General features: G+C 47.3%; 1 protein-coding gene across 1 annotated transcript in view; it reads right to left on the bottom strand.

Moving 5' to 3' along the window:
• The window catches only part of SYCP1 (synaptonemal complex protein 1), a 149262-nt gene extending 130240 nt beyond the window's left edge, over positions 1-19022 (bottom strand). Inside the window, exon 1 of the mRNA XM_077484458.1 lies at positions 18862-19022. Coding sequence (XP_077340584.1) covers positions 18862-18939 — 78 coding nt within the window. The 5' untranslated portion in view covers positions 18940-19022. The remainder of the gene's footprint in view (positions 1-18861) is intronic.
• Positions 19023-27467: the final 8445 nt, after the last annotated feature.

Genomic DNA, 27467 nt, shown 5'->3' with positions numbered 1-27467 from the left:
GCGAAATTGGAAAAAGACCTCTGGTCCTTAAGGTGTTTATTGGTCAGGAGCTGAAGTGGTTAATAACCAGACCAATTTTCAGCTTTCGGCGCTCTCACATTTTGAATGACAATTACTCAGTCATGCAACACTGGACCTATATGAAATTTGTGTCCTTTTTTTTCACACAAATAGAGCTTTCTTTTGGTGGTATTTAATCACCGCTCAGTTTTTAATTTTTTGTGCTATAAAGGAAAAAAGACAGAAAATTCTGTAAAAAAATGAACCCAGCCTTAGTGACACTGGCGACGGGGGGTGATCACGGGGTTAAACCTTTATTGGGGGGGTTAGGGGGTACCTTAGAACTAAAGGGGGCTAACCCTAACTGCCCTAACAGTTATTACAGTCACAAATGACACCAATGCAAAAAAAAAAAAAAAAACTCGGACAGGAATTCTGCTGCAGACCAAAAAAAGGGTCCCGTGCGAGTCTGCGGCGGGTGCGACGCGAATTCAGCCAACAGTGGTTCGAACACTGTTTTCGTATGTGGGCGGGACTTACGTATGCGTTCTCTTCTGCATGCAAGCACATGGGGACAGGGGCGCTTTAAAAAAAATAATAATAATTTATTGTTCATTTTACTTTATTTATTTTAGTTTAACATTTTTTTCCACAAAAATAAATTTTTTGATCACTTTTATTCCTATTACAAGGAATGTAAACATCCCTTGTAATAGGAATATGGCATGACAGGTCCTCTTTACAGTGAGATATGGGGTCAATAAGACCCTGCATCTCACCTCTAAGCTGGGAAGCCTGAAATAAAAAAATAAAAAAGATTCTGGCTTTGATCATATTGGCGAGTTGGTAGAAGCACCGCAGGGCGGTGGGAGGGGATGTCTATGGCTGGGTATCTCCGAGTATGGCTGGGTATCTCCAGGTATGGCAATTTATGGCAGGGTATTGCAGAGTACTGGCAGGGTATTGCAGAGTATTGGCTGGAATTGTACTGCAGAGTATTGGCTGGTATTGCAGAGTATTGCGGGTATTGCAGAGTATTGGCAGGCATTGCAGAGTATTGGCAGGGAATTGAGGGGCTACATTTCGGTGAGCAGCGATGTGGGCACTGCTGACACCGATCTCTTCCCCCTCCGCTGTACCGATCGGTACAGAGAGGGGGAGGGAGGAACGGCATCATAACATGACGTTGGTTTGTTTACAAGTGATCGCTCCGTCACGTGGTAAACGGCCGCGATCAGCGGCCGTTTACCGTGATCCGCCGGGCCCTGTGGACCCGGCGGTCATGGATGCTCTCGAGTGCGCGCCCCAGGGGGCACGCGAGAGCGGAATTCTGGGAAAACGTCATATGACGTCCTCCCAGAGTTAAACAACCGCCCTGTAGCCATCATTCGGCTATAGGCCGGTTGTTAAGTGGTTAAAGAAACTTTATACAGAGGGGCCCAAAAAGTGTATACACACTTCAACAGTTATCAACCCTAGGATGTATGAAGTCTCCTAGTTAAACTCAAAGACCACCACAAGGATGTATGATTATTCAAGGTGACAACCACCAAAAACTTCTAATGTGCAAAGTCCACCATGAAAAATGAAAGAGGTAAGAGACCCATCACTTTCACCCAAACACACTGACCAGTGTATAGGCCATACACATTGAATTCAGGACGATGGAGATGGCAGTCTATCCCAGTTCAAAAAGCAAATCGATATAATAAAATATACCAAAGAAATAAATTTTTTCACATCTGAAAAGGTGATGGGAGCTGTTCCTCTCGAGCCAAGTGCACCAAGTATATTCCAATATACAAACGGTAGCTCAATGATCATGCAAATATAAAGATAGAGGAAGAACACTCATTGCACAAACATCTTTATGCCAACATTTATTAAAACAAAGTAGAATAAACTCACATTTGATAAATAATAAGCAAACATTGCAGAGCATACAGCGCGTCTAACCATAAAGATGGCCGCCGTCTAGCCGCCAGTCCACGTTCCGCATCATTCGTCACACATCACCCAACGTTTCGTCATCAACATGTGTCTTCAGGGGTTGTGACATGAGATGGCGTGTATTTATAGGAAAGGGAGGACCCAACGGAAGGAAATTACTTGCTTCCCAAATACCGGAAGTAAACAAATATGGACGGAACTTAAACAAATACGAAGGGAAATTATTAGCGTTCCAAATGCCGCAAGTAAATAAATACAACACCAGAAGGGGCCTCTCACAGGGAGCTACGCTATGGAGCTAAAATATAAATAAGTCCCACAAATGATAGTTTCAGCGGGAACAAAACAAAAACTTGAAATACATTAATCTGTTAAAAATAACAAATCTACAAGAGGAAGAGTGTGTGTGACTTATGACAACACCAATAGTGTTCAAATAATAATAGGACGGTTGCAAGAAACGGCGCCCCCCCCCCCATGGGCAGAAGGAAAATTACACCAATAATTCTCTCTCTCTCTCTCGTTCATTTTCAACCACAGTGACAGGAAAATTTGGAAATCATAGAAAACTTCTTAGTCAAAAGGAATTCTCAGACGGTGTTTGTGGTTTTCGTTCAGAAATTACATTCATTTTAAAAACAGAATGTAAAAAACAAGTGAAAATTTCAAACAAAATTCTTTCATTCAGCGAATGTACAAAGATTTTTCGTCTGAATATTCTCATCTGAAAATTGATCGGTGTGGCCAGCATAAGGCTCGGTATACACCTATGCAGTTTGCTTTTGATCTGTTTCTGCCGTGCTTTTTGCAGTAGGTTTTGATTTTTGTGCATGTGATTTTAATGCAATTCGCATTTTTGCATTTTTTTGGGCAGATTAAAAAACACAAATTGCTGCAAAAACGCATTACATGCTTTTTCTGCAGCTTCTCCATTGAAGTATGTTGAACCAATAAAGCACCATTTTGCGTTGAAAGTCCCCGACCCTTTCAGATGTGAACGTGTCTCATAGGAAACCATGTAAATGAACTGTAGTGCATTTCTGCAAAAAGCACCAATAAACACATAGCTGTGAACCAGGTCTAAGACGTTTAGTAACATAATGGGGTTAAAAAAATGAAAATGAGCCCTTTATAGTAGAAAAAAAAGCAGATAATCACTACTGTAGGGGTTTATTTTTTACTGTAGAACAGTGAAAGTAATATTTTTACAGTAGCCATTATTTGCTCTTTTTGTACTATCAAGAGCTCATTTTAGTTTTTTTTTAACACCATTATTTTACTGGCCGATTAATCGATTATGAAAATAGTAATCGATTAATTTCATAATCGATTAGTTGTTTCAGTCCTAATATATATATATATATATATATATATATATATATATATATATATATATATATATATATATATATATATATATATATATATATATATATATATATATATATATATAGAAAATCAACAAAAATAAAACCATGAAAAAATAGGATTTTTTGTACTCATCATAAAATCCTTTTCTTTGTAATTCACCGACTGACACAGCTCCTCTTAGCCATTGGGTTGTTACGCCACCTTTACCAAGGGGCGGTCCCTTAGGTAACCGCCCCTTGGTAAAGATAGAGGCTCTCAGTTCAAGCAGATTGATCAGCAACTTGGATTCCTCTATCGATCAGAGGCCCTGAATCGATTGAACTCCCAGTACTCCACCCCAGCCAGATAGGCTGGTGTCCATTGTGATCACCGTCCATTTCGGAGGTAGGAATGACTTCCCGGACTGAAGTACCAGGGACCTCAGCCACCAGATCAGGGAATCCCTGTCTAACTGGCTCACCTGGATCTGTCAATCAAAGGACAACGGAGATTTGTCCCACTTCATCAAAATCTCTTTTTGCAGAACTCTGGTGTGGAACTGGGCATATGGTACTGCCTCGAAGGAGGCCACCATGAGTCCCAGGACTCACATGCAGAAGAGTAGCAACGACCACTTACGGTTCATCAGCAGTTTTACAGCGGCTCTGAGAGTCTGCAGCTTGTATGAAGGGAGAAACACTCACTTCCATGGAGTCCAGTAGCAAGCCTAGGTACTCCAAACACTGAGTCGGTACGATCACCGACTTCTTTAGGTTCAACAACCACCCAAATTCCTGCAGAGTCTGCATGGTGATCGCCACATCCTCCTCCAACTCAGAGGCAGAAGATGCTCTTTAAGAGGAGATCGTTTAGGTAGCCCACGATCGCGATCCCATGTAGCATCACCAAAACAGGAGCCAATACCTTGGTAAAGACTCGGGGGGCTGATTCTAAACCAAAAGGGAGAGCCACAAACTGGTAGTGGGCTTCCCGACTGCAAATTGCAGAAACTTTTGATGCCGGAGGCTTGTGGGTATGTGCAGGTATGCATCCTGGATGTCTAAGGATTCCAGGGACTCCCCTTGATGGAGTGCAGCGACTACTGAGCGAACTCATTCCATTCTGAACCTCTGTACTTTCACAAAGTAATTGAGGACTTTTAGATCCAAGATTGGACATACCCCTTCCTTCTTGGGAACTACAAACAGGTTTGAGTAGAACCCCTGGAAACATTACGATTCCGGAACAGGTACTATCACCCCATGAATCAGCAGGTCCCTTACCGCCCCCAAGAGGGCCTCCCGGTGAGCCGGGAGTACGGGTATGCTGGAAGGGAAGAATCGGTTTTGCAGCCAAGAGAGGAACTCTATCTTGTAGCCGGAGGAAATCAGATCACAGACCCATTGGTCAGACAGCCGAGAGGTCCACCGGACTGTAAACTCCCGAAGGCGACTCCCCACCCGAGTTGCAGGTGGGGGAAAACCTTCTTGTGGTAGCACTTTTGCTCACAGGCTTGTTAGGCTTGCGGTTCAAGAAGTCATCCTGTCGGGCTGGGGGCGTTTGTCCGAAGCTCTGGGCGAACGAAAAAGCCATTTGTGAGCAGAAAATTAGGCCCCTTGCCTACGGCGTGGTTCCTTAGCCTTCCTGGCCTGTGGGAGTAGCGTACTCTTACCACCTGTGGCATTTTTAATAATGTCATCCAAAGAGGCTCCAAAGAGCTGGTCGCCAAGGAAGGGAAGATCCATCAGGGCTTTCTTGGATGCCTGGTCAGCAGACCAGCTTTTCAGCCAAATGCTGACACTGGAAGGGAAGATCCAAGGAAGGGAAGATCCATCAGGGCTTTCTTGGATGCCTGGTCAGCAAACCAGCTTTTCAGCACCACTGCTGACACTGAAGCCCTGGATGACAGAGGGAGGCTATCCAGGGCCACGTCACAAACATTCTTAAGGCCTTGCACTAGTTGGTCTGCTAGTTCCATGCAGACAGGAGAAGCCTGTTGGTCCCCCAATTCGCGGAGCAACAGTTTTGACCAGTGTCTGCAACACAAGTGCGGATGCTAGTACTGGTCGCATGGTTGACCCCACAACCGTAAACAAGAAACAAGCCACTGCCTCGGCCTTCCTGCCCATGGGGTCCTTAAATGCAGGAGACCCCTCTACTGGGATCATGGTTACTTTGTTTAACTTGGATACTGAGGGGTCCACGACCGGAGGAGCCGACCACTTTTTGAGAATTCTCTCCTCCAAGGGGTAATGCGCCACCATGTGTTTGGGGACCAAAAAGGTCCCTTGTAGTCGACCCCATTCCTTGTAAATGAACTTGTCAAAATAAGTCAGATACGGGAACACCTTAGGTGAACGGGCTGGCTTACGGAACCCAAAAGGGGGTGCTACATCAGCAGAGGGACCTCCTGGCTCCTGAATCCTCAGAGTATCACACACAGCTGTGATAAGTGCTCCAACAAGTGCTTCATCGCACACGGACCCAGACGGGGACTCATCTTCACTGTCCGAATGGTCCTGGTCAGCGTCATCTGAAACGACAGCAGGAGTCACAAGCCTCAGCAGGGACCAGTCTGCGTCAGAGCACTCCCCAGAGGACAGGGGGCAGGGGCCGCTTTATAGCACCTTTGTGCCCGCGCACCGTCTCCATCTTGGCAACAAACGAATTGAGGACCGCCGACAAAGCATCCAGGGGCACCGCTTATTCCTCAGGCGAACCGGTTGCAATTGCCTGGATTTCGGGGGAAGAAACACCAGTATCTGAAGCCATGCAGACCCTACGTTGTCTGCCACCTCATGGGGACTTAGGACAGTGATGGTCCCACCCTCCTAACTGCTGCTGGCTGAGGGGCTCTTTCCCGCAGGACTCCCCACCCTGACTAGTTCTGCGCTGTCCAGAAAGTAGTGCCTGTGGTCTCTGTCAGCTCCCCGGTGCAGAGGAATTCCCACTGTGTCATCCAAAGCTGCTGCTTATGGCACTGAAACCAATCAGCAATGTGCCCAGACTCAAAGAAAATGGCCGCCAAGCTTCCAGCATAAGAACATAAAGCACTGGGAAAATGGCCGCCGGTGTCACGTACCTTACAGCAGAGTCCGAAAATGCTGATGGTGGCCTCTTGCATGGTTCCGGTCCCAACACCCCTGGTAGTGAGGACAGGGAGTGCTGGGGCAACAAAGGGTGCAGGTGCCTGCAGGCTGAAGGCTGGAGCTTGGAGATACAGGATCCTCTCGGAGGATGCTGGAGCTCGGAGATACAGGATCCTCTCGGAGGAAGGCATGAAGACTGATCAGCAGAACTGTTCAGCGGAAGCCAGGCAGGTAAGAATGGATTCAGGAACACTGCAGCGTCAGGAACAGGCAAAGGTTGGCAACTGGCTGGCAACAAGGTACGTAAACGGAAGGCAAGTTCGTAGTCAAGAGTAGGCAACGGGCTGGCAGCGAGGTACAGAATCGGGAAGCAGAGCCGTAGTAGAGAATCCAAGCCGAGGTCTGTATAATCAGTAAAGGTAGATAACAGGCAGGGGTGATCCAGGAGAATGGTCAAGGAAGCCAGGTTTGTCAGGAGCAAGGTAACAGGTCAAACAGCAATCAGGAACAAGCTGAAGACGATCCAGCACTGGTATCAGGCAGAGACTTTTTAAATAGGGCGCCATGCGCCAGGATTGGTGGATGTGAATGTGCATGCACGAGTGGTCACATGGTGACCCCGCCCCCTTACGATGTCATAGTCCCCATGTGACATCAACCCATGTGACCAACCCATGTGACACCGCCCCATTGTCACTATATAAGTGACCGCACAGCGCGGCTCTGGCATTCCGGCCGGAGAGAGCGACGTGTCAACATCTCCTGGGGAAGAAGAAGAAGAACAAGAAGAAGAAGAAGAACGGAAGGCGGCGACGGCGACGGCGACAGTGGCGACAGAAGACCGGGCCACCGCCTGTAAAAGAGCTACAAGAAGGCGCGGTGGCCCGGCAGAAGAACCGAAGGCGGCGACAGAAGAACGGAAGGCAGCGGCGACAGAAGACCGGGCCACCGCCTGTAAAAGAGCTATAAGAAGGCGCGGTGGCCGGGCAGAAGAACCGAAGAGGGGGACAAGACCCCCGAAGTCGGGAGAAGAGGCCGGCGGCGGGGAGGAAGAAAGCCGGGCTCCTCCGCTAGTAAAAGAGCTACACGAACATAGCGGAGGAGTCCGGCGAGAAGACCCCCGAAGACGGAAGACCCCCGGAGCTGTGCAATAAAATATTTTTTCTCTGTGTTGTGTTTTTTTTTGTACTTTATTTCACAGGTGAATGGGTAGGGGTACATTGTACCCCATACTCATTCACATAGGGTGGGGGGCCGGTATCCGGGGGCCCCCTTCTTAAAGGGGGCTCCCGGATTCCGATAAGCCCCCCGCCCGCAGACCCCGACAACCAACGGCCAGGGTTGTCGGGAAGAGGCCCTTGTCCTCATCAACATGGGGACAAGGTGCTTTGGGGTGGGGGGGCCGCGCGACCCCCCCTTCCCCAAGGCACCCCCCATGTTGAGGGCACGCGGCCTGGTACGGCTCAGGAGGGGGGCGCGCTCGCTCCCCCCCCCTTTCCTGGCCGGCCGGGTAGCGTGCTCGGACAAGGGTCTGTTGTGGACTTTTGGGGGGACCCCATGCCGATTTTTTTCGGCGTTGGGGTTCCCCTTTAAGTCCATTCCAGGCGGCGGAGCCCGCGATGTCTCCTTCGCGGGCCCCGCCTACCTGTACACGCGCTCGAAATGGGCGGATTTGCCTCCGCCTTACGTGGGCGAGTCCGTTCATTTCAAAAGTTGAGCGAACTGTTTGTCAAACAGTTCGCTGAAACAGTCCGCTCGTGTGTGGCCATGTCCGTCCATGCTAATTTTGAGCGGACTGTTTGCCGAAACTGTTTGACAAACAAAGTTGGGCGAACAGTCCGCCCGTGTGTACGCGGCCTTATAGATTTGTTATTTTTAACAGATTAATGTATTAAAAGTTTGTTTTGTTCCTGGTGACACTATTCATTTGTGGGACTTATTTATATTTTAGCTCCATAGCGTAGCTCCCTGTGAGAGGCCACTGCCGGTTTTGTATTTGTTTACTTCCGGTATTTGGAACGCTAATGGTTTCCGTCCATATTTGTTTACTTCCGGTATATGGAACGCAAGTAATTTCTGTCCGTTGGGTCCTCCCTTTCCTATAAATACACACTGTCCCACGTCGTCACAACCACGCCTCTGAAGACGCATGTTGATGACGAAACGTTAGGTGACGTCAGTGACATGTGACAAATGACGCAGAACATGGACGGACGGCAAGACGGCGGCCATATTTATGGTTAAAAGCACTGTATGCTCTGCAATGCTTGCTTATTATTTATTAAATGTGAGTTTATTCTAGATAGTTTTAATAAATGTTGGTATAAAGAGGTTTACGCAATTAGCAGTCTTCCTCTACCTTTTATATTTGCTTGATCATTGAGCTACCATTTGTATATTGGAATATATTTGGTGCACTTGGCTCGAGAGGAACAGCTCCCATCACCTTTTCAGATGTGAAAGATTTATTGCTTTGAGATATTTTATTATATCAATTGCCTTTTTTGAACTGGGATAGTCTGCCATCTCCATCGTCCTGAATTCAATGTGCATGGCCTATACACTGATGGTAAGGGTCAGTGTGTTTGGGTGAAGGTGATGGGTTTCTTACCTTATTTATTTTTCATGGTGGACTTTGCACATTAGAAGTTTTTGGTGGTTGTCATCTTGAATGGTTCTACCTTTTTTTCATGAACGAACTTTTATCATGAACTCTATTATAAAAACTTTACATTTGTTATGTATTGCTAATGAGCGTTACACCCTTTTTAATATCTTTTTATTGTATCCAACAATTATGTCTTAGCTGCTATTCATTTTGATTGTGATATTTAGCGCAACAAATGTATTCCAAGGATGTAGAATTGCTGGAACTCCTGTTTACGTTGTGCCTACCTAGGAGATTTTCATACAGTAATGGGTGTTCTGTTGAAAAATAACTAATGAATTGTCAAAAGAAATGTGTTGTACATCATCTCCTGCACGACTCATTTTAAACAGATTTGGGAAGAACCACATTATGCGATTGCGTTAGGTATCACCTCTCTAACATTAGAACAAACAAAAATACAAACGTGAGCAGACATTTTGTAATTGATCATATTATAGAGTAGAGCAATAATCCTATTAGGACAGGAGATTGTTTTTATTTTCTGAGCAAGGGGGAAGTGTACTGGATTACTATAATGGAATCAATGATCCCTAGGTGTATATATTTTGAGTGGGATGTGTCAAACTAAGTGAGATAAAAACTTTTCTTCCCTGCAGATATCCTTTCATCCTCCACTTCATAACGGTCTCTCTTTTTCTTCTTGTTTTGTTATGCCTTGTCTTCCCCTTATCTCTCTCTTCCCTACATCTTCCCTTCCTCCCTCACTCCAACCCCCCCCCCCCCTTAAACCACCCCCCCCCCCTCTTTCTCCTATCTTTTCACCTCTCCCCTTTTCTATCCTCTTTCTGTCTTTTCGTACCTCCCTCATCTTCCCTTCTTCCTCTCTTTTTAATTGTACATGTACTATACGTATACTGAAGTGTTATTTGACTTTAAAAAGGTGGCCACCATACAACTTTTATCTAAATACACCACTGCCACATTATAAACCCTAATATCCTGAAATTAATGAAGAATTACAATGTGCAGCCATAGTGTCTTTCTAAAATGCAGGGATAATATAGTTTATATTATAAAACAGCCAGTGTGAAAAAGTAGTAATTTGCTTGTCCATTATAAATTCACATAATCCACAAATATATGTGCTTTCAAAACTAGTTTTATGCCAAGAAGTCTTCAAAACCACCTCCACTGCTCAACAAGAGTCACCCCTGCCAGCAGACAGGAACTCCCCCCAAATATATGCCTCTCTTTTTACAGATAGGCATATATTGCTTTAAACCACTAGCCGACCAGCCGCTGTCATTATACTGCGGCAGGCCGGATCGTTCTCGTAAATCGCCGTATCTGTAAGACGGCCCTTTAAACAGCAATTGCAGGCATTGCGTGCACTGCCAGAAGCGCGGCTGCTACCTTCACGGCAGGGTATCCAATGCACATGACCGGCAGGACGTGATCGTGGGCACTAGAGCCAGAAGGGGGATATGTGTGTGTGTGTGTGTGTATAAACACAAAAATTTCTGTTCTGACAGGAGAGTAAGTACAGATCGTCTGTCCCTACTAGTTAGGAACAGTGATATGTCTCCTTCTCTAGTCAGTCACATCCCCCACAGTTAGAAACACTCACGAGGGAACGCATTTAACCCTTTGATCGCCCCCTAGTGCTAACCCCTTCCCTACCAGTGACATTTACACAGTAATCAGTGGATTTTTATAGCACTGATCGCTGCATTAAATGTCAATGATCCCAAAAATGTGTCAAGTGTCCGATCTGTCCGTCATAATGCTGCAGTCCTGCTAAAAATCGCATATCGCCGCCATTATTAGTAAAAAAAATATATAATAATAACAAAAACCAATCAATATACGCTTATTGGGATTTTTTTTTTTTAATATATTGGCCTAAACTGATGAAGAAATTACATTTTTTTTACATTTTTTGGGGGATATTTATTATAGCAAAAAAGTATAAATGATTGTTTTTTTTTATCAAAATTGACGCTCTTTGTTGCATAAAAAAATAACGCAGAGGTGAGGTGATCGAATATCACCATAAGAAAGCTCTATCTGTGGGGAAAAAAAACTGACGTCAATTTTGTTTGGGTACAGCATCGAACGATCGCGCAACTGTCAGTTAAAGTGACGCAGCACTGTATTGCAAAAAATGGCCTGGTCATTAAGGGGAAAATCTTCTGGGGAAGAAGTGGTTAAATGGAGATCAAAAACTATTGATGGTCTCCAGGTGATACTCTTAAAAAAGTAAGATATTACAAAACACGTGGGGCGCGGCTTAGCAGCAATCAGAAGTGATGTCTACTGAAGATCCGGAGCATTCGTTTCCATAGCGTCACAGGGATTGTCATTTTTGCATCCATTGCTTCAAAGATTTTAGATATGCACATCGTTTGCCTGCTCTTGTAAGTAAGATTCCTTTTTAGTAAAATAATCTGGAACTTGCTGCACTATTGGGGTGTGTTTTATATATTTTTTATGTGAGAGTACCAGGGTATCAAGTGCGATTGAAGAGTGGATGAGGAGCTCACCTGGGGACCGCCAGTAGTTGTGATCTTCAATAAAGCGATTATATGCCTATTTGTAAAAAGAGAGGCATATTTGGGGCAAGTTCCTGTCTGTTGGGAACATTGGGATTCACATTCCACATAGGTGTGGTTTTTGAGGACTTCTTGGCATAATGCATGTAGGTTTGGAAGTACATACAGGTGCATCTCAAAAAATTTGAATATCAAAGTTAATTTCAGTAATTCAATTCAAAAAGTGAAACTCATATCTTTTATATAGAGGCGTTTTACACAGTGTGATATATTTCAAGCATTTATTTTCTTTTTTTTAAATTTTGATGATTATGGCTTACAGCTAGTGAAAACCCCAAAATCTGTATCTCAGAAAATTATAATATTACATAAGACCAGATTTTTTGTACTCGCCATAAAATCCTTTTCTCTGTAGTTCACCGACTGACACAGCTCCTCTCTTAGACCATTGGGACGTCCCCAAGCAGTGCCAAAACGAGGGGTGGGAAAACAGCATAAAACTTCACCCACAATGGCATGTGGGAACTAGTATAAAAACTTTACCCACAAAAACAACAGTGTGTGGGAATAACCAAAACTTTTTTACTCACAAAAAAACGGGTGCTCCTCAACTGAGAGGCATTACCTCCAAACTGCACCAGAACTGCGGTAACAAATGCAACAGTGCATTACTTAAAGGTATTGCATTTTTACCAAAAAAAAATGGAAAAAACGTAAGTGCAATTGCAATTATAACGTTGCCTGCAAAACTTTGCCAGCAAAACAGGCATCAGCCAATGCACTGACATCTACCTTGTAGAATTTCCTAAGTGTGAACATACGACCAAGTCGCCGCTTTACACACTTGAGCAACAGGTGCTTGATGTCAGAAGGCCCAAGATGTTCCGATGCCCTTGTGGATTGAGCCGTGACCGGAAAGGGGGGGCACCTGCCCCTTCAAGGCATAGGCCTGTACTACAATCTGTCTGATCCACCTGGAAATGGTGGCCAACGAGACCGTCATGCCTTTTTCTGGACCAGACACCGAAACAAACATGGAGTCTGACTTCCGAAAGGGAGCCATAGCAGACAAATAGACCCTCAGAGCCCGAACCACGTCCAGGGCATGAAGGGCCACCTCCTTAGGATGTGTCAGCTTAGGACACAGAGATGGTAACACATGGTAACACAATGTCTCCATTGATATGGAACGCCGAAACCACCTTCGGCAGAAAAGGTTGCAGATGCGACAGGACCTTATCCTTGTGGATAACCAGATAGGGCGACTTGCGAGACAAGACCGCTTGTTCCGAAACCCTCCTGGTCAAAGTAATGGCAACTAGAAAGACCACTTTCTGGGAAAGAGTCAACAGAGGGATCTCTCTGGTATTTTCAAATGGCGGTTTTTGAAGAGCCGATAACACCAGGTTCAGATCCCATGGGGATAACGGTGGACACACCGGAGGAACTACATGTCGGAGCCCTTGAACAAAAGTGCTCACTAGAGAGTGAGACGCCAGGGGTCACTGAAAAAGAGACAGCCAAATCGGATTTGTCCTTTAATGGTGCTTAAAGCCAAGTTCTGGTCTACTCCTTGCTGTAGAAACAGCAGGATCCTGGATATAGAAAAGGAGCACGGACGCCATCCTTTGTCCTCACACATGGAGATGTAGGTCTTCCAGGTACGATGTTAAATCTTCCGGGAAGAAGAATTCCGTGCTCTCAGCATAGTTGGGATCACCGAATTCGAAAGACCCCAGTCAACACCTGGCTCTCAATAGCCATGCCGTTAAAACCAGCGATGGTAAAACAGGATGGAGAGTCGGACCTCGAGACAGAAGGTCTTCTCATAATGGCAGTCGCCAGAGGGCGTCTGCCACCAGGCGCACTAGGTCTGCCTACCAGGGACGCTGGGGCCAATCTGAGGCAATCAGTATTACTGTAATCCCTGCGGCCTCCACTCTGCGGAGCATATGTGGTAACAGTTTCAGCGGAGGAAAGGCATAGATCAGCTGGTACTGATCCCACAGAGCCACCAGCACATCTGACACACCTGCCCAAGGATCTCTTGTCCTGGACACGAATCTCAGCACCTTCCGATTGAGACGGGGGGCCAGAGGATCCACGTCTGGTGTGCCCCATCACAGGCACAGTAGCCTGAACACCTTCGGATGCAACGTCCATTCTCCTGGGTCCGGCATCTGGCGGCTTAGATATTAAGCCTGCCAGTTCTCCACTCCCGGGATGTAAATGGCCGACAGGGCCGGTACATGTTGCTCTGCCCACTGAAGGATGTGAGCGACCTACTGTGCGGCGGCCGAGCTTCTTGTTCCTCCTTGGTGACTGACATATGCCACCGCCGTGGAGTTGTCTAACTTGATCCTGATCGGACGCCCTAAAAGTCTTATCGACCATGTGGAGGGGCATGGCCTAATCGCTCTCAGCTCGAGCAGATTGATCAGCAACTTGGATTCCTCCACCGACCAGAGGCCCTGGGTTGACTGAACTCCCATTACTCCACCCCAGCCGGTTAGGCCGACATCCGTTGTGATCACTATCCCTTTCAGAAGTAAGAAGGACTTCCTGGACCGAAGTGCCTGCGGACCTCAGCCACCAGAGCAGGGAATCCCTGACTAACTGGCTCACCTGAATCTGCCAATCCAGGGACAATGGAGATTTGTCCCATTTTGTAAAAATCTCCTTCTGCTGGACTCTGGTGTGAAACTGGGCGTACGGTACCGCCTCGAAGGAGACCACCATGAGTTCCAGCACTCGCATGCAGAAGTGCAGCGACGATCACCTGCAGTTCATCAGCAGTTTTACAGCGGCTCTGAGAGCCTGCAGCTTGCCTGAAGGGAGAAACGATCTCGCTTCCATGGAGTCCAGCAGTAAGCCTAGGTACTCCAAGCACTGAGTCGGTACAATCACTGACTTCTTTAGGTTCAACAGCCACCCAAATTCCTGCATGCTCTGCATGGTGATCAACGCATCCGCCTCTAACTCTGAGCGACTACTGAGAAAACTGATTCCATTCTGAACCTCTGTTTTACAAAGTAATTGAGGGCTTTTAGGTCCAAGATTGGACGTACCCCTTCCTTTTTTGGGGACTACGAACAAGTTTGAGTAGAACCCCTGGAAACGTTCTGATTCCGGAACAGGTACCCATCACCCCGCGACTCAGCAGGTCCCTTACTGCCCCCAATAGGGCCTCCCGGCGAGCCGGGAGTACGGGTATGCTGGAGGGAAAAAAATCTGTTTTGTGGCCAAGAGACAAATTCTATCTTGTAGCCGGAGGAAATCAGATCGCAGACCAATTGGTCGGACAGCCGAGAGGCCCACAAGGCTGCAAACTCCCGTAGGCGACCCCCCCCACCCCACCCGTGTTGCGGGCAGGGGCAAACCTTCATGCGGTAGCACTTTTGCTCGCAGGCTTGCGATTCCAGGGACGCTTTGGTCTTTCAGAGGTCGCCCTGTCGGGCTGGGGACGCTTCACCGAAACCCCCGGGCGGACGAAAAAGCTACTTGTGAGTGGAAAATGAGGGCCCTTGCCTACGGCGTGGCTCCTTAGCCTTCCTGGCCTGTGGGAGTAGAGTACTCTTACCACCTGTGGCATTTTTTATAATGTCATCCAATGAGACTCCAAAGAGCCGGTTGCCAAGGAAGGGAAGATCCGTCGGGGCTTTCTTAGATGGCTGGTCAGCAGACCAGCATTTTAGCCAAATCAGGCGCCTCCACACCACTGCCGACACTGAAGCCCTGGACAACAGGGGGGAGAGTGTCCAGGGCCACATCACAAATGTACTTAAGGCCTTGCACTAATTGGTCTGCTAGTTCCACGCAGACAGGAGAGGCCTGTTGCTCTCCCAATTCGCAGTGCAAAAGTTCTGCTCACTCTGTGAGTGTCTGCAACACAAGTGCAGATGCCAGTACTGGTCGCATAGTTGACCCCACAACCGTAAACAAGGAACGAGACACTGCCTCTGCCTTCCTGTCCGTGGGGTCCTTAAAAGGCAGGAGTCCCCTTTACCAGGATCGTGGTTACTTTGTTTAACCTGGATACTGGGGGGTCCACGACCGGAGGAGCCGACCACTTTTTGAGAAGGCTCTCCTCAAAGGGGTAACGCACCGCCATATATTTGGGGACCGAAAAAGCCCGTTGCGGTCCACTCCATTCCTTGTAAATGAATTTGTCAAAATAAGTCAGGTACAGGAACACCTTAGGTGAACGGGCTGGCTTATGGGACCCAAAAAGAGCCGTTACATCAGCAAAGGATCTGTTGGCTCCTGAATCTTCAGGGTATCACGCACAGCTGTGATAAGTGCTCCAACAAGGGCTTTGTCGCGCACGGACCCGGACGGTGACTCATCCTCACTGTCCCATCGGTCCTGGTCAGGGTCATCTGAAACGACAGAACAGGGGTCACCAGCCTCAGCAGGGCCCGAGTCTGCTTCAGAGCTCTCCCAGGAGGATGGAGGGCAGGGGCCGTTTTTTACCACCTTTGCGCTCACGCACCGCCTCCATATTGGCAATGAACGAATTAAGGACTGCTGACAAAGCGTCCAGAGGCACTGCACTGTCTGCAGGCGAACCGGTTGCAATTGCCTGGATTTCAGGAGAAGAAACATCAGTTTTGAAGCCATGCTGACCCTACCCTGTCTGCCACCTGTTGAGGACTTAGGACAGTGATGGTCCCACACTCCTAACTGTTCCTGGCTGAGGGGCTCTTTCCCAAAGGACTCACCACCCTGACTGGTTCTGCACTGTCCAGCTAATAGTGCCTGTGTCCTGTCAGCTCCCAGGTGCATAGGAGACCACGCAGAGCTGCTCTGAATGGCGCTGAAACTGACCAAAAGTGTGTTCAGGCTTCAAGAAAATGGCCACCGAGCATCCAGTATAAAGGACATAATCACAGGGAAAATGGCCGCCAAACTACAGGAAAATGGCCACAGAGCACGCTGCTCCTGGGTCCCACCAAAAATGGCCGCCGAGCACTATATACCACGAGGGACAGTGAAAAACAAGCAGAGAAATGGCGGTGAAACAGTGCTGCAGCGATCAACAGACACAGCCTCCAGACACCCCCCAAGGAGAGACCTACACACATCCAGGGCACAGCCAGCCAAGCGCAGCCCCCCCCCCTCCAGGTAAGAGCCCCCCCCCCCCCCCCCCGGAGAGCCCCTTTCTATGGCACACACGCCGCTCAGCAGCCCATGCAGCATCCCCCACAGGGAAGGGGGGAGGGAAGATATGGACAGGGAGAGGGAGGTGAGGGACCCCCGAATTGACCTCCCAGGGAATGCCCAGCTACTCAGCCCCACCAAGGCAGGGAGCTCTGTACTTACCAGTCCTGCAGAGCTGGGAGACATTCCATCACAGACCCACTCTCCGATCAGTATGGGGTGGCTGCTGGCCCGGCACACTGTGATGCAGACATCAGTAGCCCGGTCATATGTGTGCCCCAGAGCAATTACGCTCACTGACCGCCTCTGGAGCTGAGGCATGTTGTGGCCGACCCAGCACGGAGCTCTGGTCTCCACACGCTCGCTGGCTAGACTGGGGAGACTACAAGGATAAGAGTATCCAGCCTGTCACCCAGCCGGCTGTTGATAGCAGATCACAGGATATTTAATCTTACGCAAAAAGCAAAGCTTTTGCAGAAAAAAAACATGGACCGATGGGCCCGCAGGGTTCCTAGGTCCTTCTTCACTAGACAGAAAAAAAAACTGAAGCTTCAATGCAGGCTGTGGGGTTGTTACCTAAGGGACCGCCCCTTGGGTGGACTAGAAAGTTATAGTTTTATTATTACATGTTAACATGTTATGCCTAGTCCTCTCCTGAAGGTGGCGCAACAACCCAATGGTCTAAGAGGAGCTGTCAGTCGGTGAACGTAAGAGAAAAAGGATTTTTAATACAGAAATGTTGGCTTACTGAAAATTCTCTACGTACGGTATAATATGCACTATATCAATACTTGGTCGGGGCTTATTTTTCATGAATTACTACATCAATGCGGTGTGGCATGGAGGCATTCAGCCTGTTGCACTGCTGAGGTGTTATGGAAGCCCAGGTTGCTTTGATAGCAACCTTCAGCTCCTCTGCATTGTTGGGTTGGATTTAAGATTCAAGCAGGACTTGGTACCTGCCCACACTGACAAAAGTACCAATACCTGGTTTAATGATCATGGTATCATCACCTGACCTAAACCCCATAGAGAATCTGTGGGGTATTGTCAAGAGGAAGATGAGACACCAAACCCAACAGTGCAGACGAGCTGACGGCCACTATCATGGCTTCCATAACACCTCAGCAGTACCACCGGCTGATCGCCTCCATGCCACGTCACATTGATGCAGTAATTCATGCAAAAGGAGCTTCGACCAAGTATTGAGTGCATACTATACTGTACATGGACATACTTTTCAGTAAGCCAACATTTCAGTATTAAAAACCCTTTATTTTATTGGTCTTATGTAATATTCAAATTTTCTGAGATACAAAATTTGGGGTTTTTACTAGCTGTATTCATAATCATCAAATTAAAAGAAAGAAATGCTTTAAAAATATCACTGTGTGTGTAATGCATCTATATAAAATATATGAGCTTCACTTTTTGAATTGAATTACTGAAATAAATTAACTTTTTGATGATATTCAATTTTTTTGAGCTGCACCTGTATATTTGTGGATTATGTGAATTTATAATAGACACTTGAACTACTATTATTCACAGTTTTCACAAAGTGGATACTGGGTATTTTAGAATATAAACTTTTTTGTGTGATGTTTTTTGCACTAAAATTGATGCATCACAGTGCTGCGTTATGAAAATAAACTATGGTTGCAAATTTTAGTTTTTCATTCATTTATCATTCATTATCATGCATATATGGCTGCAAATGTGGGATGTTTCCTTTTAGGAGATACTCAGGTGTTCTGATTTGTACTAATCGGTGTGTAGTAGCTTTCCATTTTCTACCAATAGGCTAAACAAAGTTTGGGCTCACTTTACCTTCACCTTTCTCATTCACTCATTTTATTTTGTTTCCCTCTCCATTCAGTAACCTGTCTGTAGTGCCTTCAGCTGTATTGGCAGTTTAATGCAATCTACTTCTTGGTAGTCATTTTAAGTGGCATCTGCCTAAAATGAGGGTTTACTTTTAAACAAAGTATCATTTAGTTCAGCTTACATTCACCTATCAGAAAAAAATGTGTGCAAATGAAACATTATTCCACAATTAAAAAGCAATACAATGTAATATGCATGTCATAAAACTTCTTGACCTCAATTCTCATGTATCAAAAGAAACACACCTGCTGCCTCGACTTACTTGCAACTCTTTAATGCTCTTTTGCTGAGCATCTGAAATTTTTCTTTTTTCCTGTAGTTTTGATTCCTTTTCCTTCATTTCAAGTTCAAAAACAGATTTCCATTTTTTTATTTTCTCAGCCTCCCTATGCAGCTTGGAATATAGCTGATTAAGAGATTCTGCATTCTGTACAATGACATACAGTATAAAAATTAGAGTTACGCTTACCGGTAACGTCTTTTCCAGTAGTCTTTCAGGACAGCCACTATGAGAGATAGACTCCTCCTCTTCCTCTGGAAACACTGCGCCAGCCCATAAATTCTTACTTCCCCTGCCGGACCTCAGTTATATCGAGAATACCTCCGGCCAGCTGGGGAGACACAAGAACACATTAATAACATATTTATCAAATACTATTATCTTGCTGCGCTCTGGTCTTTGTAAGACTCCCCCCAATTTTCGGGTGGGAACTAGGGCTGTCCTGAAAGACTACTGGAAAAGACGTTACCGGTAAGCGTAACTCTAATTTTCCCTAATCGTCTTTCAGGACAGCCACTATGAGAGGATAAGCGAGCACTTACCAGTTAGGGTGGGACTACAGCTTGCAAAACCTTTCGCCCAAAGGTTTGCTCACCTGCCGACACCAGATCCACTCTGTAGTGTTTAACGAAAGTGGAATAGCTGGACCATGTTGCTGCTTTGCAGATCTGTTCTGGCGTAGCTCCTGCTTTTTCTGCTTGGGAGGCTGCCATAGCTCTAGTGGAGTGTGCTTTAATACCCACTGGGATTTCTTTCCCTGCTGCTGAATAAGCCTGCTCAATGGCTACTCTGAGCCACCTAGCAATAGTGCGCCGGGACGCTTTACAACCTTTCCTGGCCCCGGAAAACAAAACAAATAAGGAATCTGACCTTCTGAATGCCTTGGTCAGTTCCAGATAGTGTAGGATACATCTCCTAACATCTAAATAATGAAATCTTAATTCCTTCTCACCGGAGGGATTGGGACAAAAAGAGGGCAAAACTATTTCCTGGCTTCTATGAAAGCTGGATGCCACTTTCGGCAAAAAGGCTGGATCGGTCTTTAAAACTATCCGATCCGGAAAAATAACACAAAAGGGAGCCCTGACTGAGAAGGCCTCCATCTCGCTGACCCTCCTGGCAGTTGTTACTGCTACCAGGAACACTGTCTTCAGAGTAAGCTCTCTCAGAGAACACTCCTTCAAAGGTTCGAAGGGGGTTCCAGTTAAACTCTGCAAAACTAAAGATAAATCCCATCTGGGAAAGGACAGACCCTGGACCGGTCTCTGTCTGGACAGGGCCCTAAAGAATCTGACTACCCATGGGTTGGTAGCCAAATGATCCTCCAAAAAAACACTAAGGGCTGATACTTGACCTCTAAGGGTACTGATGGATAACCCCTTATCTGCCCCACGTTGTAAAAATTCCAACACTGCGGAGGAGCTTCGTACAGAGAAAGAGCTCTCTGCGCACCACTTGTTGAAACGCAACCAGACCCTTTCATAGATCTGGCGAGTTTCCTTCTTCCTACTATCCAGAAGGGTAGAAACTAGCCTCTCTGAGAATCCTTTAGATTTTAACAAACCCTCCTCAGTAGCCAGGCCGCTAAGTTCCACTGGTGTACCTGTGGGCATAGGACTGGCCCCTGAGAGAGGAGATCGTCCCGAAGGGGCAAGAGCAAGGGAGGTTCTATCGCCAACCGTTTTAGTACTGAGAACCATGCTCTCTTTGGCCAATGTGGAGCCACCAGAATCAGAGATGTGTTTTCCATCTGAAACTTCCTCAGAACTGCTGGCAACAACACTGGAGGTGGGAAGGCATAGCAAGTTCCGAAATTCCAATCCTGGCTCAAGGCATCCACCCCTAGAGCTCCCTCTCCCCTTTTTAGGGAGAAAAAACAGGGGGTTTTTGCATTGTTTTTGGACGCGAACAGGTCCACCTCCGGAGACCCCCATCTCTTTACTATGAGATTGAAGACCTCCTGGTTGAGAACCCAATCGCCCTCCCTCAGCTTCTTTCGGCTGAGAAAATCTGCTACTACGTTTTTCTCTCCCCTCAGGAAAACAGCTGAGAGCGAAAGGGTGTAGGTCTCGGCCCAGGACAGAATCTCTGTTGCTAAGGACAATAGGGTTCCGCTTCTGGTGCCACCTTGTTTGTTCAGATAGGCCACTACGGACGAGTTGTCCGACCGCACCTGAATATGGTGACCCTGAAGCTCCTTTTTGAAGAATCTGAGGGCTAGTCCCACTGCCCTCAATTCTTTCCAATTGGACGATCGAGTCAACTCGTCGTCTTCCCAAGTGCCCTGGGCTAGAAGGGAACCCAGATGTGCCCCCCAACCTTTTCCACTTGCATCTGTGGTTACTACCCGAGAAACCGGGATGAGCCACAGACGACCCTGCGACAGATTTGTCACTTTCCTCCACCACCAGAGGGATCTTTTTACCTGGAGGGGAATATGTACCAGGGTGTCTAGCGCCTCCTGACTGTGGTCCCACACCCCTAGGATGAAGGTCTGTAAGGGACGAAAGTGTAGCCCTGCCCACTGTACTGCTGGAAGGGTGGATGTAAGGAGACCCAGTACTGACATCAGAACCCTTATGGAAACCAGCTGGTTGCTTTGTAGAGAGGCCACCGCACTGTCCAGTTTTTGTACCTTTTCTTTTGGCAGAAAAACTCTCAACAGTGTTGAGTCCAACAGAAAACCTAGATAGGAGATCTGTTGTGAGGGGATCAGGCTGGATTTTTCCAAGTTCAGAAGCCACCCCAGGTCTGTAAGGACCCTTTTGGTTAGATTGAGATCCTTGACCAACTGAGTTGGGGATGCTGCAAACAGAAGCAGGTCGTCCAGGTAGGCAATTACACATACTCCCTGGAGCCGAAGAAAGGCCATGGCTTCTGCCAGGACCTTGGTAAAAATGCGGGGTGCAGAGGATAGCCCGAATGGCAGGGCCTGAAACTAAAAGTGTATTGTTTCTCCGCCCAGATCTATGGCAAGGCGCAGAAACTTCTGCGAGGCCTCCGCTATGGGGATGTGCAGATACGCGTCCCTTAGGTCCAGAGACACCATGAAACAGTTGTGGGGCAGGAGCGCTTTTACTGAAAAGATCGATTCCATGCGGAATCTCTTGTATGTCACTGAAGCGTTTAGAGGCTTTAAGTTCAGGATCAGCCTGAACTTCCCTGAGGGTTTTTTTACTATGAAGACGTGGGAATAAAACCCCCTTCCCTCTTCTGCTCTCGGGACCTTGCGAATAACGTCCTGATTCTCTAACTCCCTCAGAGCTTCTAGCAAGGCCTCGGCCTTTACCCTGCACCTGGGTAGATGCGTGACAAGGAGCCTTTGAGGGGGTGGTCTTAGGAATTCCAAGACGTACCCCCTTCTTATTACCCCTAAAATAAATTGATTGGGGGATATTGCTTCCCACTGTGGAAGAAAGGCCCCCAGTCTTCCTCCCACTGTAGTTGGACTGTCACTGGGTTTTACTGGGCTGGATAGGAGGGCGAAAAATCGCCCCTCCTCTGCCCTTGCCTTTTTGGGGCCAGGTTTTCTTTTTTGACTCTGGTTTAGGGGTTTCCCTACGCCCCTGCGGACGAAATCCCTTCTTTGTTGGTACAGGGATTTTCCGTTTGAGAGGAAAGGACTTTTTCCTGTCCGCTGTCCGGTCTAGAACCGTCTCTAGCCCTGGGCCAAAAAGGAGGTCCCCCGTGAGGGGAATCCCACAAAGTTTTATTTTGGAGGCATTATCCCCTGGCCATGTTTTTAGCCAGAGGGCCCTTCTGGCCGAGTTGGCTAGAGCCGCCGTTCTGCCTGACATGCGGACGGACTCAGCAGAGGCATCTGCTATATAAGAGATCCCTCGCAGCATAGTAGGGAAGGATGACAGAATGGTTTCCTTATCTGTGCCTGCCTCAATATGTTGCTGGATCTGAGAGAGCCAGTGCTCTAAATTGCGAGCCACAACTGTGACTGCCATTTCAGGCTTAAGATTGCCAATGGCCGAGTCCCACGTCTTTTTAAGCAGGGAGTCAATCCTTTTATCCATGACATCTGCCAAGGCCCCCATGTCTTCAAATGCCAAGTCTGTGTGTCTGGAGACCTGGGAGAAAGCGGCATCCAACTTGGGACTTTTATTCCAAAGGCATGCCGGGTCCTCTGAAAATGGGAACCTTCTTTTGAGGGATCTGGATAAAAAGGGTTTTCTCTCCGGATCCTGCCACTCCTTTTTAACTGTTTCCATTAACACATCGTGTACTGGAAACACCCTTCTTTTTGGCTCCCCCAACCCAGAATACATTTGGTCATGCAGGGTAAGGGGCTTTTTATCCGTCTGGATACCAAGGGTTGTATAAATTGCCTTTAAGAGGTCCTCTACCTCATCAAGGGATAACTTATATCTAGAGGCTTTCCTGGACCCATCCTGGTCCTCCCCCTCTGAACCCTCCTCAGAATCAGAAGAGGAACTGTCTGGAAGTTCCCTATCTGTCCCTGAAGGGCCTGCAACCTCCGTCCCCCCTGTACTAGGGGGTTGGACTGGAGCAGAACTCTGTGCTAGAGGTGGGGTTGTATCCTGGGGAGATGGACCCGTGGGAAGCTGGAATTTTTCAAAAAGGGACCTAAAAGAGGAGAAGGTGGACGAGAGCTCTTTAACTGAAGCTGCTAGTCCTGACTCCTGTTCAGATTCCCTTTCCCTAACAAGGGAGTCAATACAGCTTTTGCACAACACCTTGGTCCAAGATTCCCCTAAAATGTCCCTACAGGAGGCACACTTCCTTCTAGAGCTATGCGTGGACCTAGTTTTTTCCGCCGCTTTCTAAAAGAAAGGAAAAAAGAAAAAACAGAAAAAACAGAGTCAATCAAACGCTCGGGATACAACCCTGGGAGTGCACTAGACCCTTATTATAAACGAAGGGATCTGAGCCTCCCCACCCCCCTGGCCACCCAGGGGGGTCTGCCCCCCCACCCATGATAGAACCATACATTGGGGTGGGGGGATCCTAGATAGAGAGAACCCCTCCCCAGGGCGCTCTTACCTTAGGAATGCTGGAGATAGAGTCGGTCGTTTGAGCCTCGGCTTCCGACATGACTGCAGGTGGCTGCTTAACACCGAGTTCCACGCTGCCTGTGCGCGTTCTGAACTCATCTCCCGCCTGTGCCCGGCCCTCCTATCAGCTCCACGACCCGGAACCGGAAGTCGATCGAGGTCAAGCCTTCGTTTTCCGCCGGATACGACGTCGCCCGTCGTTCGGCCCGCTCGGTTCAAGAAAAAAAGGAGGCGGACTGTACCCCCGTACAGGGAAATCATCCGAACGGCTTGCCAGCTGCGTCCCTGTAGACGCGATAGGAGTCCCCCACGACCTGAAGCCGCGCTCGACTCGGAAGGGGTGGCAGTACCTGGTGAAGGTAAATCAACCGTTCAACCCGTCCGACACGCGGACGTTGGGTGCGAACGGTTTGAACCCGGCTTTTAAAACGAAGCCCCTGCTTCTATCCACCGGGCTCTTCAACGTCAAAAAATGGCCACAGCCTCCCCGACTGAACGGCCTGGTTCCTTGCACAGTGTCTCCCCGCCGGAGGAAACACTAATAACTGTGGTCCGGCAGGGGAAGTAAGAATTTATGGGCTGGCGCAGTGTTTCCAGAGGAAGAGGAGGAGTCTATCTCTCATAGTGGCTGTCCTGAAAGACGATTAGGGAAATTAAAAGTACAAATCTGCATGAAATAATACAACGTTCTACACGGATGGGATCAATAATAGAAAATATTTAAAAATTAAAACGTAAACTTGAAATACACTACACAGTAAGATGTTCAATGTAATTGCCTTAACTGGAACCAGATTATGGAAAGGTGGGTGAAGGCTCTGGTAAAAGTAGACGCTTAAAATTATCAATTGAAAGTGAATCCATTCCATGAAAATTTAACAGTGTCCAACTAGAGCTGCACAATTAATCGTCAAGAATCGTTATCGCAATCTTGAAGAAAGTGTTTAAAGAGGAAGTAAACCCTGATGAGTTTACTTCCCCTTTCATTCCCTGCAAAAGCAAAGCATAATGGACTACTATGCATCGCATAGTAGTCCATTATGTGTCACTAACCTGACACAGGGGACAGCGGTGACTTTGCTGGCTCCTGTGTCAGGTAAGTGACACATAATGGACTACTACGCGATGCATAATAGTCCATTATGCTTTGCCTTTGCAGGGAATGAAAGAGGAAGTAAACTCATCAGGGTTTACTTCCTCTTTAAACACTTTCTTCAAGATTGTGATAACGATCCGGCGCATCCATCTTCTCGGTGGGGTCTCCAAGCTCCGCCGCTGTCATTCAGCGAAGCCGCGATGACGTCACTGCCACGCATGCGCACGGGAGCCGGCGCGCGTGGCATCTTCATCATTGACGATGCCACGCTCAGTGCGCCTGCGCGCCGCTGTCTACAGCGTATGCGCCGTAGACAGCGGTGCCTGTCTTCAGGTAAATATCTCCTAAACCGTATAGGTTCAGGAGAAATTTCTTGGACCTACAGGTGAGCCTTAATCTAGGCTTACCTGTAGGTCAAAGTATGTTGTAAGGGTTTACAACCACTTTAACAATTCTTTCTATGCAAAGAATTCTCTCTGCTCTTCTGAAGCAACAGCCCTCAAAAGTAAGGAAGAGAAAAACTGGGCAGTCTGCCAATAATCACAACATTCTTTATCAGTTGAACTTAAGTATAAACATTGTAACAATTCGTCAATGGAACAGACTGTGTGTAAGTGAAAAACGTTTAACCACTTAAACACTAAACCTTTTTCTGACATTTGTTGGTTTCAAGTCAAAATCTTTTTTTTTTTTTGCTAGAAAATTACTTAGAACCCTCGAACATTATATATGTTGTAACATTGGGGGATGTTTAACTCAGTGGCAGATGCTTTTCAGTAAGTTCACAGGGAACAGGAACTTTCATTTAAGGGCATGGTAGCCCACTTTTATTAAAAAGGAACAACATAAAGTTCACACATGCGCTTGGTTGCCCACACAGGGGTTCTTCTGCCAAAAATAAATACATGAAAAATGCCAAGCCACCTGGCTCTCTTCAGCAGCAGTGCCGCCTAGGCTTTACAATTCAGCCCTCTTGGCCATTTAACAGGGTTCCCGCACAACTACTGTACCTCTTCAGCTTCCTTGCTGCTTAGGCCTTCCACTTCAGGCTCTCATTTGTCTCCGATGCACACAGCTTTAACACACACAGTGTCTATCTAGCAAGCAGCCCCTCACTGCTCTGATCCTCTGACTTGGGTCTCTGGCTTTCTCTAGTGCACACCTGCACTCTCTGGACTCCTGGAGACCTCCTGTCTCTCTGGGTGGAGCCCAGAACCCTAATCCTAACTTTGCTATAAGCCCAGGACCCACCTGCTCAATCAACCAGCCAGACTCCTGGCTGTTCCAAAAACCCGGTCCCAGGATTGGAGATTCCATCCCACCCATAACGCTATGGAATCTCCGGGCTCCAGGTCCCCAAGTGGATTTTACAAACTTTGGAGGAAACTGATAAAACAGATTCCTCCACATTAAATACCCCTGGAGCCCCTCAACCTGCCTATTTGAGAACCCTGGGCGACAATTACTAGGACAGGGAACTGTACTGTCACAATGTATATATTTTTAGTAGACACCCTAGAGAATGAAATGATGGTTGTTGCAATATTTTATGTCACACTGTATTTGCGCAGCTGTATTTCAAATGCAATTTTTTTTTCTTTTTTTTGTATAATGTGAAAGATTTTATGTTGCGAGAATCGTGATCTTTTTATTCTAAGCAAAAAAAAGAAAAATGTGATTTTTAATTTTGGCCAGAATCGTGCAGCTCTACGTCCAACACAGATTTATTTTCCCCTAAACGTCTTTCAGGACAGCCACCCGAGAGACCTTGGCCCCTCCCCTCTGTAGGAAACAACACGCCAGCCACCTTTAAATTTCCTCCTCCCCTTCTGGCTCCTCAGTTGTTTGTTTCCTCCAGAAAGGAGACACCACAGGGTAACCAGAGCCAGAAAGCCAGGAGGCTTGGGTTAAAGAAATCCTTGGACTATAACCAGGAGGCTTTTCTGGTGCCAAAACGCCACTCTCCGCTTCTCTGAGGACAAGAGAAAATCGGGGTTTCAAAAAACACTGAGGGCAGTGGAAGAAGGTGTGGCTCCGCAACAGATCCAAGCCCACAGTCAGCCGGTGCAGAGTGAAAAGAGCCGCGTCTGGCTCATTGGCCACAATGAAGCCAGGTGGCAGGGGACGTTATTTCAGGCAGAAGAGGCGGTAACTCAAACTGACCTGCAGCTTCCAGTTCTAGCCGCAGGACTTTGAAAGGGGGCCAGGCGTGGGCTGGAGAGGAGCGCATCACTGTAGAGACAGCACAGGCTCCAGTTGTGGGACAGAAAATGTCAGAAGCAGAGGGGAACCAAACTGTTCCAGCAGAAGCCAGCTCCAGCCACTTCAAGGTAAGGGCAGCTTCTCCTTATCATACCAACCCCCCCCTCCCCCCCACAAGAATGGGGGTACCCCCTGGGTGCCAGAGGGGAGGAACATGGGGCCCCTGGGAGGGAAGCCCTTAGGTCTTAAAGCTGCGCCCCTGCATT

This window comes from Lithobates pipiens, unplaced genomic scaffold (genome assembly GCF_037356315.1).
Source record: "Lithobates pipiens isolate NorthernLeopardFrog02 unplaced genomic scaffold, aLitPip1_a1.2 Scaffold_16, whole genome shotgun sequence".
Classification (NCBI taxonomy): domain Eukaryota; kingdom Metazoa; phylum Chordata; class Amphibia; order Anura; family Ranidae; genus Lithobates; species Lithobates pipiens.
This window is presented reverse-complemented; position numbering and strand designations above follow the sequence as displayed.